Source organism: Scardinius erythrophthalmus (assembly GCF_964197995.2).
Source record: "Scardinius erythrophthalmus genome assembly, chromosome: 6".
Lineage (NCBI taxonomy): Eukaryota > Metazoa > Chordata > Actinopteri > Cypriniformes > Leuciscidae > Scardinius > Scardinius erythrophthalmus.
Genome location: NC_138226.1, coordinates 17,939,380 through 17,957,972, shown reverse-complemented (window position 1 = coordinate 17,957,972; position 18,593 = coordinate 17,939,380). Strand labels below are relative to the sequence as shown.

At 41.2% G+C, this 18,593-nt stretch overlaps 1 protein-coding gene across 1 annotated transcript in view; it reads right to left on the bottom strand.

Annotated features, from left to right (window-relative positions):
* kcnh3 (potassium voltage-gated channel, subfamily H (eag-related), member 3) overlaps window positions 1-16,937 on the bottom strand; it is a 58,648-nt gene extending 41,711 nt beyond the window's left edge. Inside the window, 6 exon segments of the mRNA XM_081367521.1 lie at window positions 600-807; window positions 1,285-1,442; window positions 2,228-2,480; window positions 2,852-2,991; window positions 9,699-9,833; window positions 16,793-16,937. Coding sequence (XP_081223647.1) covers window positions 600-807; window positions 1,285-1,442; window positions 2,228-2,480; window positions 2,852-2,991; window positions 9,699-9,833; window positions 16,793-16,922 — 1,024 coding nt within the window. The 5' untranslated portion in view covers window positions 16,923-16,937.
* Between the last annotated feature and the right edge of the window lie 1,656 nt (window positions 16,938-18,593).

Here is an 18,593-nt window from a genome sequence, read left to right as displayed (position 1 = left end):
ATCAGGTCTTTAGAGGTGTGTCGTTCAAGAGCCAGAGAATGTTCTGTCTTTCTAACAAAACGCATTACGTCTGGCTTATTTTTCAGTGTACCTGATTTGAAAAGTAATTTGCACCTCTTTTAAGAAGCACAAATCCAAAACATTTGTAATCTGAAATGTAATCTTTTGTAATCTTTTAGTAAGGCACATGAAGAGGCTGGCGTACATTTACAATGTAATAAGCATGGTAGTGGACAGACATCTTCAATAACGATCCTTGTGTATTAGACACTGTGAAAAGAACTCTTTCACATGTGAAAATCAATAAGATGGTTTCTGTCCAATTTAGGCTAACAAAATAAGGCCAGCATCTGATCTGAATCAGTACTTATGCTAATATCCTAACTGCCATCACGTTTTTTTTTCTTTTGTTGTTTTTGACTTTAATTTCACTTTATCTGGTTTCATAAAACATCTAATAAAGATATTCAATATTTTTTAAAATCATAATTTTTATTTTAGCTCAGCCAGATCAAGGGAAAACTGACCTAAAGAATCTGTTTAAATAAATTTGAAAGAATGACACAGTTATGTTGACAGTTTGTAGATATGATACTCACCAATGTCCCAGGAACCAGGGCTGTTATTCTCAATCTCGCTGCGCCCGATTACGTACCAGACACAGGCCATCCAATGTGCCAGCAAGGCAAACATCGACATAAGTAATGTGAGTACAACTGCACTGTATTGGGAGTAGCGCTCCAGCTTTTGCAGCAAGCGTAGAAGCCGTAACAATCGAACAGTCTTCAGCAGATGAACTCCAAAGTACTAAACACACAGAGATGGAATGCATAGCTCAAAAGGAAATTATAGTATTAATAATTATTTAAGGCATGCCCAGCATCATATAAAATATGGTGTGTGTGTCCCACAAAGCTCTGTGTGAGGCCCATTAAAGGCACAGTATGTAGTTTTCGCTGATATAAGTCGCATATTCAAAACAATAACAAAGGGCGTGGACATGACGTCCGACGTGGACATGACACAATTGACAGGCGACGCAATGAGGAGTTAAAATTGCTAATTTATCTGTATTTAAACATTTTTGGAATCATTTGGGATAACGCAAGTACACAAGTGAACAAAATATATAACACTGTGCTAGTGGTTTTTGGATATTTTTATGAAAAAATCTTACATACTGTGCCTTTAAAAAACTATTTAAACACAAATACATAGATCCTTAAAACTGTGAATAAACAGTTGGCTCAAAATTACATAAGAATGAGCAAAATTAACACTTACCACACTGACATTGAAGGCATACAACAGGTCAAAAGGTAGCGCAGCAATTAGGTCCACGAAGAGCCAGGTTGTGACATAATGCACACAGATAGATCGTCCATCATACACCACCTGGCCTGATGTGCTCACAAATGTGGTGCGAAAGTTTAGCAAAATATCTGTCACAGGAAAAAAAAAGAAAAAAATAGAAGACACAGATATTAATTTATTATCAAAGCACAGAAAACTGTATTTTAATCATTACCTCATTCAGTGACAGGTTGTACAAGTTTGGTCTGGGTAGTGACTATAATACTATTTAATGGAAATTGCAATTGCAGCAAATACAGTAGCACTTAATTGAAGCTCAGTTTAGTAAATGACTTTAGGCACTTCTTTGCAAATGTTTTGATGATACAAATAGTTTTTTCTACATTATGAAATTGTTTAATGGGCAGAAACAGATCCTGTCATTAAACTTTAACTGACCTTAAGCAGTGCTAAAAAGCTTATCCACACACTGAATTTCTAATATAAAGGTGATGGCTGGAGATATGATGTTTTGTCTAATGGATTTGTATACGAGTATATCCTTAACCTGTATGGCAATAGCTACAGATAGGAATCTTACTTTACTCATAAATGAATTTGAAAAAATGGGCCTTCTGAAGAGTTACTTTTGATATATAAAACATATCTTTAGCATTTGTATTTGCTGAACTTACTGTCCTTCAAAATCTTTTCAGTTTCTCGTGTTTTTAAGGCTTTATAATTGCTAGATCTGTTTTAATGACGTTTGCTTAGTAACATCTTGAACTTTTTACTAGCTCCGAGTAATTGAAAGATGTCTGGCTGTATATTACCTCTGTTATATAAAAGACTGTCTGCACAGCACACAAACCTGAACATATTAGCAGGCTATGGGATCAAACGAAAAACTATAGCACTGAAGGTTGAGCCTTACCTAACATGAAAAGGATTTCCACAAGGATGTCGCTCACACTCGGTGGACTTCTAGGGGTCGATGCCTCATCCCGTCCACCGACAACAGTGAAACAAACATTGTAGGGAACAGTAACTGCTACATAAAAGGTCGCTAACAGGATCAGCCAATCCCAGCCAGCTTTGAAGGTGCCATAATGGAGAAGAATGAAACGGCTCTTCTGAATGGCTGCCACTTTGTACTCTGGGATGGGCGGCTTCTCGCCAAACATGTTCTAAATGATAGCAATGTTCAGACAGAAATGTTTAATTCATTTTTGGTTACATTTTTAACTTTAATCAATATTTCCATAAACAGTATGATGTGTGCTGCTCAGTCACAATGAATTAAATAATCCAATACCTTTGAGAAGAAGTAGTAAATGACCTTAAAAGCCACACTGATGACTTTTTCTCATAAGTGAACACAACATTGTTTATATATTTATTTAGCTTTACAAATTCAATGTTGTATTTTATACTTCTGTAATACTTGAAATATTCAATGCAAATGATGTAAATATTGCACTGCTGAAGTGGTGCAGGCTAGGGGTACATCCAGGTTTATAGCATAAGACATTGTATTACTGAGAGTTTAAGGACTTACATTGTTGATCTTAAGTTTGCTCTTGTCTTGTTTCTGCAGGTGTCCAGACAGTTGGTAAAGCACAGCTCTACTACGCCGCCGGTTGGCATTGAAGCCCGGTGGCCGTGTGACCTTGTGCACCTCCAACCCCGTCTCCACGTCTAAGCAGAGAACAGCCATATATAATTTTTATTGATTTCATTTCAGAACTGTTTTGCTCAACACAAAATAACATCAAGGTAGAAAAACAAAAAAATAGCACATGTTGCTTTACTGCGCATCAGTGAAACAAGAGCACCGATTTGAACCATTACTTAACTGAAGTTATTAGAAAAGTCTACCTTAATTTCTCACCCATAATCTTCTGAACGAATAGAACGATTACATTTATCCATTAGCATGCTGCCTGCTCAATACAAATTACATTTGCATTCATTAGTTTATCAAGGGTTTGCAAATATGACAAAAAAGTAATGCATCCAATGTAAAACACAACACTTATTCATTTGAAAAATTGTGAACACAGCTAGATAACACCATGGGAAATAAACAGCCACATTTATAATGGACAACTGTAGCCTTTTGAAGCTTTTTAAAAAGGAAAAATATGCTAATTTGGTTGTTTGTGCTTGTTCTTCTTCCCTCTCTAAAGGCTACCAGACTCTCATTCTATCATGCACAAGGGGTGTTCAGAGATATTTTGAAAGGTGGCCTGATTCTGTGACATAGTGATTTAGTAGCCATAATTTGTTTTTAAAGCAGTAGTTCACCCAAAAATCTAAATTCTGTCATAATTTTACTCTAATATCATGCCACTACCTGTATCTTTTGCTTTAGTTCATAGAACAGAAAAGAGAAATTTTGTTTTGGTTGCTTTTTTTCCACACCAAAAACATCTCAACCTCCAAAACAACAACAACAAAAAACTATATTTTAAACAATTGCAAATAAAAAGAACATCATTTATTTAAATATATACATATACATTTATATATGATAAATGTCTTAACTCTCATTTTTGATTAATTTATTTCCTTGCTGAATAGAACAATATTAATTTCAGTAAAAAATTGTACTGACCCCAAACTTTTGAACAGTGTGTATTATCTGACAGCAATACATTAGAGGAGATTTACTCTCTTCTCATATGCAAACTAACATGTTCCCAGCAACCAACCCTTGACTGAAGTGTTGATTTTAATTGATGGCTTTAGTTTTAATTGATGACTTTAATTTGGAGAGAACCATCTGTCAGTTTCTTGTAACTAGATGTCTTACAAATCCTCCAATGTATTTTTTTTAGTTCTTTCCAAAATCCTCATTCTGTCCTTTTTATTTTTTTATTTTTTTTTATTTCCCCCTTTATTATATAAGTCTAATTACGCTTTTCTTAATGAGTTGACATCATTGACCAGATTTATTATTCCTAGTGCCAGTACAATGTTCATCCATCAACCAAATGAACAGTAACCGTGCTTTGGCTCAAGCTCAGGCCACTAAAGGGAGCTTCACACCTCTGTGCCAAGCTTTCCTACCGGCCCTCCCTGTGTCGTTTGTGTGTGTTTTCATCTCTCTCTCTTTATCAGTCTACTGCTCTCTCTCTCTCTTTCTCTCTGGGGAGGAGAAGTGTCAGGATTACTGTAACAGCGAGCACCACATGAGATGCTGTTGGCCTGTATCGAAGCATCCACAACGCATGATTCAGTAGCCAAGAAGTGAGAGGGAATGAGAAATAGAGGATAGGATGAGCTTTCTAAGTATGACACTGACAGGACCAGGTGTTCGAGGTATATATGAATATTAGTGGAATTAAGGGAGAATAGGCAAAATTATCCTGTAATACGCTTTGTAGAGCATCCCTTAGAAGGCTAAAAGTGTTGCTGTCTGTATAAAAAGACAATTTGCCCTTTTGAAACCATACTCCCTTTGTTATAGCACTTTGCTTGCATACCTACCTTTACTGTATACTATACAGCAATTTTTTTAACTCATTATGACTCTTGCTTTTCTCTTTTTTTCATCAAAACAGTACAACTGTGTTTTTAGTACATTTTAAAAGGTAACCCTCATTATTGAAAGTACTTGCGAGACTGGATTAACAAGCAAAAATAAATAAAAATGCACGAATCAGTGCATTGGTTTCTGGGTTCTTTAAACCACCAGTACATACTGTAGATGGTTTACTAAAGACCTAGAGCATAAAAAGTAAGGATCCACCAAAATTACATACTAATAAAGAATTGTAAATATAGTTCCCTATCGTTCGGTCACTACGACGTACGTCGTGGTGAACGACGAATAGGAATCTCGCTAGAGAGGCCAATCTACTTCGAGTGAAACTAAACAAGCCAATACACATTGGCGTGCAATCATTTGCATCAGCTGTGCAGCTGTGCAGCCTCGCAGCGCGGGTATTTAACGAGCAGCTGGTGAGATTGCACTTCAGCTTTTTGCTTCGGAGCCAAGCATTCGATGCGTCTTCTAGGAGTGGAAGGAAACCGTTTGGACCTCTCTTCGGTGCGGGTGTCACAACGCGGCAGCGGGGACAGTCTTCTTCTTTGTGTGTTTGTCTTTCTGTGTTGTCCGGTACAAACTGAGCAAACAAAAAAGCTGTTCTTACAGCTGGTAGGTGCGCCGTGAGCGCTCAAAGGCTCTCATCCACCTCTTCTATCGCCAGCAGGCAGCAGTGTGCAGCTCGAGAACGCAACCAAGCCGTCTCCTGCACCTCCCGCGTCGTGGAACCAGGTAAGTGTTGCGCAGCACACTCAGACTCCGCTACGGGCCGCCTCCCAGAGAGAGCCTCCCGAGCCGAGCCCCTGTGTTCCACCTCGCTGCCCCACTCCGGGTACGCCTACGGTCCCTTTGGTCCCGCTTGTACGGTCTCTGCGAGCCTGGCTAGCGCTCCCCAGCCCGTCTCGCTGGCTCATTCGGACCATCAGGCTCGGCTATGCGATTCAGTTCGCCCGGCGTCCCCCCAAGTTTCGGGCCATCCACTCCACTACAGTGAGAGCAGCCGATGCCCATGTCTTGCGCGCGGAGATCGCAGTCCTACTGGCGAAGGACGCGATAGAGCCGGTCCCTCCAGCCGATATGAGGTCAGGGCACTACAGTCCCTACTTCATTGTACCCAAGAAAGGTGGTGGGTTACGACCGATCTTGGACCTGCGAGTTTTGAATCGGAGCCTTCACAGGCTACCGTTCAAAATGCTCACGCAGAAACGCATTTTCGAATGCATCCGTCCCCAAGATTGGTTTGCAGCGATCGACCTGAAGGACGCGTACTTTCATGTCTCGATTCTTCCTCGACACAGGCCGTTTCTGCGCTTTGCGTTCGAGGGTCGAGCATATCAGTACAAGGTCCTACCCTTCGGGCTGGCCCTGTCCCCCCGTGTCTTCACGAAGGTCACGGAGGGGGCCCTTGTTCCCATGAGAGAACAGGGCGTTCGCATTCTCAACTATCTCGACGACTGGCTCATATTAGCACACTCTCGAGATCAGTTATGCGAACACAGGGACCTCGTGCTCAGGCACCTCAGCCAGCTGGGCCTTCAGGTCAACTGGGAGAAGAGCAAACTCGCCCCTGTGCAGAGGATCTCTTATCTCGGTATGGAGTTGGATTCGGTCGCACAGACAGCGCGCCTCACAGAGCAACGCGCTCAGTCGGTGCTGAACTGCTTGAACACGTTCAAGGGCAGGACGGCGGTCCCACTGAAATTCTTTCAGAGGCTCCTGGGGCATATGGCAGCGGCAGCAGCGGTAACTCCGCTCGGCCTGCTCCATATGAGACCGCTTCAGCACTGGCTTCACGGCCGAGTCCCGAGATGGGCGTGGCATCACGGCACTCACCGGGTGGCAATCACACCGGAGTGCCGTCAAACCTTCAGTCCGTGGTCAGACCCCTCGTTCCTCCGGGCAGGAGTCCCTTTGGAACAGGTGTCCAGGCATGCTGTGGTTTTCACAGATGCCTCTGCCACCGGCTGGGGTGCCACGTACAACGGGCATGCAGTGTCAGGGGTGTGGACGGGCCCCCAACTGCACTGGCACATCAACTGCCTCGAGTTGCTAGCAGTACATCTCGCTCTGAGCCGCCTGAAAAGGCCGCTACAGGGCAGAGACGTGCTGGTCCGTACGGACAACACTGCGACCGTTGCGTACATCAACCATCAGGGTGGTCTACGCTCCCGTCGCATGTCGCAACTCGCCCGCCATCTCCTCCTTTGGAGTCAGAAGCATCTGAGGTCGCTTCGAGCCATGTATGTCCCCGGTGTGCTCAACCGTGTGGCCGACGAGCTATCACGAGCTGTGCTTCCGGGAGAATGGCGACTCCACCCCCAGGTGGTTCAGCTGATCTGGAGAGAGTTCGGAGAGGCTCAGGTAGACCTGTTTGCCTCCTCAGAGACCTCCCACTGCCGGTTGTTTTACTCCCTGACCGAGGGAACACTCGGCACGGATGCACTGGCACACAGCTGGCCCCGGGGCCTCCGCAAATATGCTTTTCCCCCAGTGAGCCTACTTGCACAGACCCTGTGCAAAGTCAGGGAGGACGAGGAGCAGGTCCTTCTGGTGGCTCCCTATTGGCCCACCCGGACTTGGTTCCCAGAACTCATGCTCCTCGTGACAGTCCCTCCCTGGCCCATTCCTCTGAGGAAGGATCTTCTGACTCAGAGACGGGGCACCCTTTGGCACCCGCGTCCGGACCTCTGGAAACTCCATGTCTGGTCCCTGGACGGGACGCGGAGGTTCTAGGTGACTTACCCCCAGAGGTACTTAACACCATCACTTCTGCGCTAGCGCCGTCTACGAGACGTGCGTACGCCTTGAAGTGGAACCTGTTTGTCGAGTGGTGTTCCTCCCGCAGAGAGGACCCCCGAAGATGTTCGATAGGGTCAGTGCTTTCCTTCTTGCAGCAAGGGTTGGAGCGAAGGCTGTCTCCCTCCACCCTTAAAGTACATGCTGCTGCTATTTCAGCATATCATGACCACATAGATGGCAAAACAGTTGGGAAGCACGACCTGGTCGTCAGGTTCCTTAGGGGGGCGAGACGATTAAATCCTCCTCGTCCCCCCTCCATACCCTCTTGGGACCTTTCCCTGGTGCTTCGAGCACTTCAGGATGCTCCCTTTGAGCCTTTGCAGTCAGCAGACTTAAAGCTTCTCTCCTTGAAGACTTTGCTGCTGTTTGCACTGGCCTCGATCAAGAGGGTAGGGGACCTGCAAGCATTTTCGGTCGACGAATCGTGCCTAGAGTTCGGGCCGGGTGACAACCATGTTGTACTGAGACCCCGGCCTGGCTATGTGCCCAAGGTTCCTACCACTCCCTTTAGAGATAAGGTAGTGAACCTGCAAGCGCTGCCCCTGGAGGAGGCAGACCCAGCCCTGGCTTTGCTCTGTCCCGTTCGCGCTCTGCGTATGTACGTGGACAGAACACAAAGCGTCAGGACCTCAGACCAGCTCTTTGTCTGTTACGGAGGCCAGCAGAAGGGAAAGGCTGTCTCCAAGCAGAGGATGGCCCACTGGATAGTGGATGCCATCGCCTTGGCTTACGAAGCTCAAGGCGTGCCCTGCCCGCTCAGGTTGCATGCACACTCCACGAGAGGCGTTGCATCCTCCTGGGCGCTGGCACGTGGCTCCTCGCTAACAGATATCTGTAGAGCTGCGGGCTGGGCGACACCTAACACGTTCGCTAGATACTATAGCCTACGTGTAGAGCCCGTGTCCTCCCGTGTTCTCACCCTAAACGGGTAGAAGCACTGAGAGTACCGGCTCTGTCGGCTTGCTGCACCCTACTGTGCATCCTTATTGCTCCAGAGTTAAAACCTGTCGAGTCCTCCAAACACCCTCGGCCTGGTCGTGGCGGAGCGTCCGGTGCCAGGCCTTTACCCGCTGAATCTTGAGAACCGGGTCTAGGCTGGGTCCCATATGTGTGACCCTACGGGGATCCCATATGTGTATATCTTCCACGGCTGCTTTTAAACGGAAGCCTGTGTCTTTCCCTTGGGCTAAGTCACCCTTTATTCATATGCAGTACAACCCTTGGGTTAGTCCATATGTGTATTCCCACATAACTCTTCTTAAGAATGTGGGTTCCGCAGTGTTCCCTTCCCTCAATTCGGGCACGCTTCCCAGTGTTATCCAATAATCTCACTGTATGGGTTATCACGGAACAACAGTGAAGGATACTCTCGGTGTAAGCCCCTTCCTATCGTCCTTCCAGGCAAGAAGGTGTAGAGGCTTACTCAGGGCGCTGGATGGGGTGCAGCAGCTGTGGCACTTTGGTAGGGATTCCTATTCGTCGTTCACCACGACGTACGTCGTAGTGACCGAACGATAGGGAACGTCTCGGTTACATATGGTAACCCTCGTTCCCTGAGGGAGGGAACGGAGACGTACGTCCCGTCGCCACATCTGCCGCTACCCGCCGGGGCGACCAGCTTTTCAGGCTTGGCTCCTCAGCAAAAAACTGAAGTGCAATCTCACCAGCTGCTCGTTAAATACCCGCGCTGCGAGGCTGCACAGCTGATGCAAATGATTGCACGCCAATGTGTATTGGCTTGTTTAGTTTCACTCGAAGTAGATTGGCCTCTCTAGCGAGATTCCTATTCGTCGTTCACCACGACGTACGTCTCCGTTCCCTCCCTCAGGGAACGAGGGTTACCATATGTAACCGAGACGTTTTCTCATGTGAGGGTTGTGAGCGAGATGACAGCAACATTTTTTTAAAATTAAATTATATATTCACATACACACACACACACACACACACACGTAATAATAGTATATATTATTATATACTTAATTAATAGTAAAAAAAAAAAAATTGGTTTTAACTGGAATCTGGAAAATCCCATCATGAAGGTAGCAACACTCACCTCTTTCTGGGCTCTGTTCTTCATCTTGGACTTTCTTGTTGTCTGTTATGTCCTTGTGTGATACTAGAAAGAGCACCACCTCTCCCTTCTCATTCTTAATGGGCACGATATCCAGAAGACACCAGAACTGAGTTCCTGTCACAACATAATAACTGCCGTCAGAGTTAACATTAAACGTGAACATTCAATATTGACACACAATAAGCATTTGCTGAGCCTTATATTAAGACCAGACTTCATGTTTAAAATGTAGCATAGATCTATAAATGGCTTGATAAGACCTTTTCTGCGTATTGCTTTTAGTCTCAATCAGAACTAGCTTTTGTTTGTCTCAATGGCTGTACTACCTTAATTACCCATGAGCCAAGATATAGTGCTGCAACAACAAATCAATTAAATGTATAAGTAAACAGTCAAGAATTAATTTCCTGGGTCTTTTATGTTCAGCACAGAGAATCTCCATCAGTGACGTCACACTGCAATAGTCAAAACCTTATTTTCACAATGCGAGTCGCAATGCAAAACATTCAACAATGCAAGTTTGGGAATAGGCCTACTCCATTTTAAATCATTTTAAATATTTAAAATTAATTTTTAATTTAATGAGCATATAGATTTGTGTAGATCCAGATTTAATGTATATAAAACACCATTTTATTTTACTGTCAGGTATTTATGCATTCATGTCTTGAATGCTGAGCTCAGAATTCACTGTTGTGTGTCTGTGTTTGTGTGCGGATATGTTTGCCTTCTGTAGGTTCAACGTTCTGCAGCTGCTCAACATTATGCCACAGCATCATTCCATGCCTCATTAAATCAAAACGGAGGGAAATGGAAAGAAAGAGGTAGAACATGCTTGGCTAGAGGTTGGAGTTCCTATTGATACACAGTTCTCTCTCTGTGTGTGTGTGTGTGTGTGTGTGTGTGTGTGTGTGTGTGTGTGTGTGTGTGTGTGTGTGTGTGTGTGTGTGTGTGTGTGTGTGTGTGTATGTGTGGACATGTTTTTCTACACCGGTGGGGACTTAAACCTGAATGCACACAGACTCATGGGGACTCATGTCACCGTGGGGACCTAAATTGAGGTCCCCATGGGTACAAAAGCTTATAAATCATACAGAATTATTTTTATTGAAAATGTAAAAATGCAGAATGTCTCCTGTGATGGGTAGGTTTAGGGATAGGGGCAGTGTAAGGGGATAGAATATACAGTTTGTCCAGTATAAAAACCATTACGTCTATGGAGAGTCCTCACAAAGATAGTGCACCAGACATATGTGTGTGTGTGTGTGTGTGTGTGTGTGTGTGTGTGTGTGTGTGTGTGTGTGTGTGTGTGTGTGTGTCACCAAACCCCATCATTAGGCACAGCTTGAGTCAAGAGAAGTTAATTTCAATAAAAAAAGAACACATTTCATTGAACCAGCAGTCACAGACCATAGAACATATAATACAATGAGCAATACGTTCAAAAAATGGCAACATGCCAACCTATGAATAAAGAATGTGCCGCTGAGAACAGCTAAATACAATATATTAATTTGTGCCACATGCAGTGAACAGCTAAAATAAACATTAATTAAACAGCTACTAGTTTGACAGTACAATGGATGCAAGGTTGTTATGATGATTATTGGCCTAAAGGGTCAGCAATCATTCTTAAACCTCACATAAGAGCTCTTTAATACACTAAATTAACTACAATTGTATCTCAAAGCAACTGTGCAACTTTATTGCCATTTCCAGTTTACAAAATGAAAAAGTTTGTTGCTCGAGTTAGCAGAGATCTACAAGTTGCTCAATCAAAACTCACTTTCGGACGTGCCTAACAGTCATTCCTGCCAACTCATTCAACACTCCAGTTAGTCCAAGAGTACTGTCTGCCGAGGGTTTCATAAAGGCAGCAAAATTTATGTTTCTGTTGTATTTTGCTGAAAAGCATAGAGTATAACAAAAGAAACGAATTGGAAATATAACAGTGATCTGATAGCAGTAGTTCTCGTGTCAATAGCAGTACAGTGATGACAGCAGTTCTTTCTCGAGTCAAGAGTCGGTTAATGGTACCGTTCTCGAGTCACCAGTACATTAAACTAAGGAAACTCAGACATGTCTGTGAAGAACCGACAAGCTGCTGATACAAGCTTGTGTAAACCATGTAGTTGACTTAAATTAGTTTTTTTTAAACAGGTCATTGAAACGAACTGTCCGAAAGATCCAGAATCTGACTTCCCGTCACTAATACTTATGTAAACACCTAGTTACTTGTATATGTTTTTATAAAAACAAAACAAAACAAAAACTATCCAATTAATTTAGAATTTAAATCGCAGCATATAAACAGCATATAAACCCTTCACTGACACAAAACCAGAGAGGGATTTTGAATAAATGAACAATCTAAGGGTGACAGTATTAAATTTGAACTGTTACATTTATAGTAATAAAAACATAACGCACCTATTTATATTATTCAAGTCAAAACTATAACATAGTAGAGGCCAGGGGCGTCGCTAGACACCTTTTACTGGGGCACGTGCCCCAGTATAAATCTGCTGTGCCCCAGTAAATCTGAAGTTTGAGTTTAACAATTTATTTTATTTGTCAGTGTATTTAATAGAAATTATTATAGGGTAATAGAAATTCTCTATTTGCAACGCAGTAATAAAACAATCAACGCTTGTAAAAGCAACGCAGTTTAACCGAAAACAGAAACTGAACCGCGCGACAGAAATCCATCTCCGCGCGCGTCTGTTTCCAAGCAACTGCAGTGCAGCGCGCACATATTTGAACACACTGAAGTCCGGTCAGGTGTTGGCACGCTATTAAGGTAGGCTATCAAAACATGACGAAACAAAAGTTTGTAAATAATACAAATAATCTTATTTTATTCATTATTGGCTTCTGTAGATGGACATCAGAATTATTATTATTATTTTTTGTACGAAGCAGGGACAGGGAAGCAGAAAGGAGAGATGATGAGTTTGAGGGAGGTAAGACTTACTTGATAAACAATTTACATCATCAGACATTAGATGCAAAAGCATCAAGCCTCAGAAAAACCCATATGAAAAACCTCTGCCAAGAAATGGAATTGCACTTTACTATAGGCAAAAAAAAACTTTTACAGAAAAAGAGTGCACTAGTCTCGCATTAGCCTACAATGAATGAGAGAAAGTGCAACGTGCATTATGGCGGAATAAGTCCCGTATTTTGTTCCGATCAGACTGTAAAAGAAAACGGCCGACGCCGTACTCTCTCTTCCATTGAAGAAAAGTGAAGCCGCCAAAGTCTCAGAGTCTGCGCAGTAGCGAGCGTGAAGTGAGAAACTTAGTTTTGAGAAAGAAAGAAATAATTTGTACCCCCTTGAATTTCTGTTTATGCATTCTGTTTACACGCACACACACACACACACACACACACACACACACACACACACACACACACACACACACACACACACACACACACACACACACACACACAGTGCTTTAGAATAGAGTTGAGTTTCTGACTTGCCATTTTTGCCTATTCAGTTAATTGTCACTTCAGTGTTGATTCAGTTCAGTTCAGTTCAATAACTGTAACATTCATCAAACATCCTGTATAATATATACAGTGTTTTTGGGCACATACATGTACGTGTGACAAACTCTCATACACTTCCACTGCACACTGAATAAGCAAAAAACACAAGATAGTAGTTTTTTACATAATTCATATCTGTGTGTAGTTTTGTGTGTATGTGGGCTAATCATTTTATGTTTGTGTGTAGAGTTACTACGCAAAAACAACATTTTTGGAAGAGTTAAAATAGTTTTGAATGTTGACAATACACATTAACATTTTGTAGTGTGGATCATTCATTGCAACATTTATCCTTTGTTTAAGAATCTGTTATCTGCTTGATAAATAATTTATGCTATGCTGCCCACTAACATTCTTTTAAAGCTATTGTTATCCAATTTTTTGCCTTTCAAACACCTTAAAATACACATATGTAGGTCTGAGAAATCCAAATTTTCTCGGGGGAGCATGCCCCCGAACCCCCCTAAGTTACCCGACTACCCAGCCTGGTGTTTTTAAAACAAACGTCCCTGCCTGCAGCACTGTATAGCAAAGAAAATACACACAATGTTGTGTTCTGTACTACTGTCTTTGATTGTTTGTGATAACAATGAATCATTCTTTCGGATATGAAATTTATATTTAATTGACTTATCGGTAAGCTACGGCCTCCTTAGTTACTTTTGCTATCTCAGACAAAAATGGGGGACCTGTGCCCCAGTAGAGCTTTATGTCTAGCAACGCCCCTGGTAGAGGCACTTGAATAAATGTATTGCTACTTTCTGGGCTGTTTTTTATTATTATTATTATTTTTACCCCAAAATGATTAAATTGCTTGAGAAGGCATTGATAAAACCACTGGATTCATAAGAATTACTTTTATGCTGAACCTTATGTGCTTTTTGGTAACCATTCACTTGCATTGTATGGACCTACAGAGCTGAGGTATGTTCTAAAAATCTTTTTTGTTCTAAAAAGAAAGTCATACGCATCTGGGATGCCAAAGCATAAAGGGTGAGTAAATATGAACTATTCCTTTAAGTTTGAATAGCATCGCTCCCCAACATTGCCCAAAACATTGTTAAAACGTTTAATATAATGGAGATTTAATTAACAAAAAAACATTTACAAAGCAGTCCTTTAAATGCTATTCCTAAGACATTTTAACTCTACCCAGTTATTTCAGCAGTATAAAATTACTTTTTTTGAGTCTTCATTGTATGATCGTCTTTTTAATTGGTGTATTTGATGTTTTATTTCAAAGTGATATATGAATGTGAATTTGACAGTCTGTTGAGCTCTTCATCTCACTGACAGTCTCTCAATGCAAAATGGCAGTTGTGCAACTGTGGGAATTTACAGCAGTCTTGCAACTATGATCTTCTATTCCCTTTGAACTATGTACAATCTCAACCTGAACCTGCGGGCCATGAGAGGTGCGTGAGATGTGTTTTGCGAGCACCACAGCATTTAGAAGTCCATGACAAAGTGACTGGAGGATTGTTGGGACCGATGTACAGAGGAAATGTGAAAGAGGAAGCATTCGGAATGCTGCACAGGACTGCAGCCGTTCAGACAATCCACAAATGAACCATTATCAACTGGATAGAAGAATACACAAATTGCCTATTTTCTTTGAAAAGGCAACAAACAGATAGAGTATCTCTTACAAACCAGTCAAATTAATGAATCGAACTCAACACTGCTCACACAGTGTGCTCTCTGAATTTGGACACTGAAATAGGAGCAAATTTCCCCCGATGCATGTTGCACGAATGCTAAATTAAAGTGAATCGGGTGAGAAATCGGTTGTCAGTGCTGCTGTGTTTGGAAAACCTTTTGCGAAAAATGTCTGGCAGATTCTCCCTAACTGTTCTGGTGTCTGATAGGGTTTGACAGAGAGATATACGCTGTATGTTCACAGCAATTCACAGTGGTCTCCTGGTACAGGGATGGAATCGTGTTCCCTTGACCGCAGGTGGGTAAAAACGTGGATGGAATTAACTATATGACACGCTGCACTCAAGAATCAAGCCATCAGAAATCATTGTTATCTCTGAGCCACTGTTTATCCAAGGCTGGTTTAAAGGCATACTGTGTTATTTTTAAGGGAAATCGGTGAGGGAGAGAAAAGACAGCTGCTGAATTATGATGTTATCATAATCTATGCTCAGCTGCTCCAGACACAAGTTAAAGAACAAGGCAGGCATTTAAAGTCAATTTGTTCAAATAAATGGATTGTCTGAACTGAAATGGTATTTGTTTGGTCATCTACTGTGAGGGATTACTCCTAATGTGAGCCATTGTAAATGTGTTTTCCTTTCAGATCAGTTGATTATAAAATCAAGATTGCATTTATTCAGTTTGTACATGCATTTTATTATCCATTAAAATGCCTAGCACTGCCAATTCAAATCAAATCATTTTAAATGTTGATCAATAATCAGGGATCATGTACAGTACATACTCACATTATCTTACTTATTACACTGCCACTTAACTAAATTCACATGAAATATCGATTTGAGGTGAAATTTAGTTTTTATCAGACAGTGGAATCTAACACAGCTGTGTTGGAAATAATTTTCATTACAGTCAATTATAAAAGATTTAACAGCAGAATCGTCCAATTCAGCAAACTATTCCAGAGAGCCGTATAATAATAACAACATCCATTGTTTCAAGATCTAAAAAAAATACTGGGCTGATTAAATTTAAATGATCTTATTCAGTACATAGTTTACTTCTGTTCTTTTATTTTTAATCCCTCCATCACTGTTCCTCACCCCTTTGTGTTAATTAATTAATCTTTCTTGCCTGCAGTTATGCCTGCTGTATCACTCTAATCAAGTCAGCATATACAACATGTATTTGTGATTAACTGATTTTAGAGTTTGGCTTGATTTGGTGTCCTCATCCACAGTGGACCTGTAGTAATTTAATTGCTTTATGGCAACCTTTGGCAACCTCCTTAATGAACCCTTTTCCCTTTCTAAATGCAGGTCACATTTAGGTCTTAATGCAACTCATTATTATTATTATTATTATTATTATTATTAACAATAACTGATAATTAAATTATTGACAATATAAATTATGAATTAATATATTGTAAAATTATAAAAAACTAAATTAACTGTGGGAAACTGGGATGGACTAATACTAATTCTGTCATTTGTTTTTTACACTGGCATAGATCACACTTTATATTAGGTGTCCTTAACTGCTATGTACTTACATCAAAAAATAAGTACAATATACTTTTGCTGCTATTGAGGTGGGATACTTGTAAGGTTAGGGACAGGTTTGGTGGTATGGGTAGGCTTAAGGCTGGGTTAAGGTGTAATGGGAAGATCAACAGTGTAATTACAGCTGTAATTACATGCAGGTGTTTTTTTTTTTTAAATAAGTACAATGTAAAAACATGTATGTATACAATAAGTGCATTGTATCAAATGATTCATTTAAACGTTAGTACATAGAAAATACACCTATGAAGTTGGACCAAGGCATGTAGTTAACTATGTGACTCCTACCTCCTTTTTTGTAGAAGACCAGTTCCGTCTTAAACTCCCGCCTTTCGTCCAGTGCGCCCTGGATCTGTGCCATCAGCTTATCACTGGTCTCTGGCCCATACAGAAAATGACACGCACAGCTCTTCTGCATCAGTTCCGCCCGGGCATAGCCAGTGAGTTCACAGAAGCCATCAGAACAGTACACGATGGGATAGAGAGACTGGACCTGTGCGTTCCCCAGCACAAAGTTACTGTCTGTGAGTGAAAAACAACAAAGAGAAAAAGATCTGCTCATAAGAAATTCAACAAAGTTCTTTGAGTTTCAACACTCAAAAGTGTTAATATGCAAGGCTTCCTTATCCTGCACCTCCTCTTGCTCAACACAGTAGTAGGGATGATCACATGTTCATCTAATTCTTAAGAGTGGTACAGGTAGATATCTCTTGACTTTAATGGAGGGGTTCAAGCTTGAGATTCGACAACAGCTCTATGTTCCCCTCTGACAATTTGATAGGTGCCTGAATGAATGTGGCAGGAGTGAGGTGAGCAGCCATTTACATGTGCTGCTGTGATGAGCTACTCTTAAACTTTCGCTTACTCATTTAAAACATTTTGTTTTGCACTATGTGTCATGTTTTGCATTAGGCCTATATATTCTAAGTGTATTGCTCTGAATATTGTATATGTAAAGAGCAAATGGTATACTAACCGAACTAACCTCAACCAGAAAGTGTCCAAATACATTCATTTTTAGAATATTTTTGGGAGCCACTGTTGTTATAAATTGAAATCAATAAGCATATTTTTGTTTTTTAATATAATCAGAGTTGTATTACATTTGTTTGTATATTCAGATTTATTGAACTAGTTTGCATAACTGCGTTTCATAACAATTTGCTATATTGGATGAAATTCCATTCATCATCCTTCTTTATTTTATTAGATTTACAGGCTGCAGTGTTAAGCAGAACCAAAATAACACCATTCAGTTCTGAAAGTGTGAATGATAAACAAGATCAAGCACTGAATCTAAAGCCCAGTATTATTCCACACAATTTCCTTATAAAGCCAGTGCAAGCACAAACATGCACTTCTTTAGACTGCACATGTTCAGAAGCATGGCTTTTTATCATCAAAAAAAGAGAAAAGAAAAATGAAAAATTGAGAAAATATGCATGACAAAATAATGGGATGTGCTGCCTTATATAATCAGCAGTCATTAAATCCTCCCTTTGAGCTAAGAAGTCATAATCATATTCTGACCAATCGAATATTTATTGCTTCGCGTCGAGGTGCAAATATTGATCCATGGGCCGGTGGGCACCCCTCTCTCTCTCTCTATGTGTTTAATATTTCAAAGGGTTGTGAACGGGAGTAGATTTGAATGTGGTATTTAAAATGGAGCAGTGAGCTGCAGGTTCATTTTCGAGGTATAATAAAGTGGATGGAAAAGGAGAGAAAAGCTACCAATCACGTCAAGACAACAGCACAAAGAAGTCAGCAGAACAGCTTTCGAGAAAGACAGCCAGGATGTGAAGAAAGAGTGAAGTGGAGTAGACAAGAAATGTGATGTAATATTTTATTACTACACTACACTGTTTACTCGATTCTGATTGGTCTATAGCACTATCCAGCAGTCTGATATTTCATCAGATATTACAGCGCTGTGTATTAGTCCACTCTTCCAGGTAACTGAAACTGCTGCTACTGTCTCCGGTACTGTCCGCTCTTACGTCTCACTAAGTGAAAATAAGCTTTGAGGATTTTAGTACTGTAATACTGTTACAATTCATTATACATATATAAAAAATGATGTCTATGT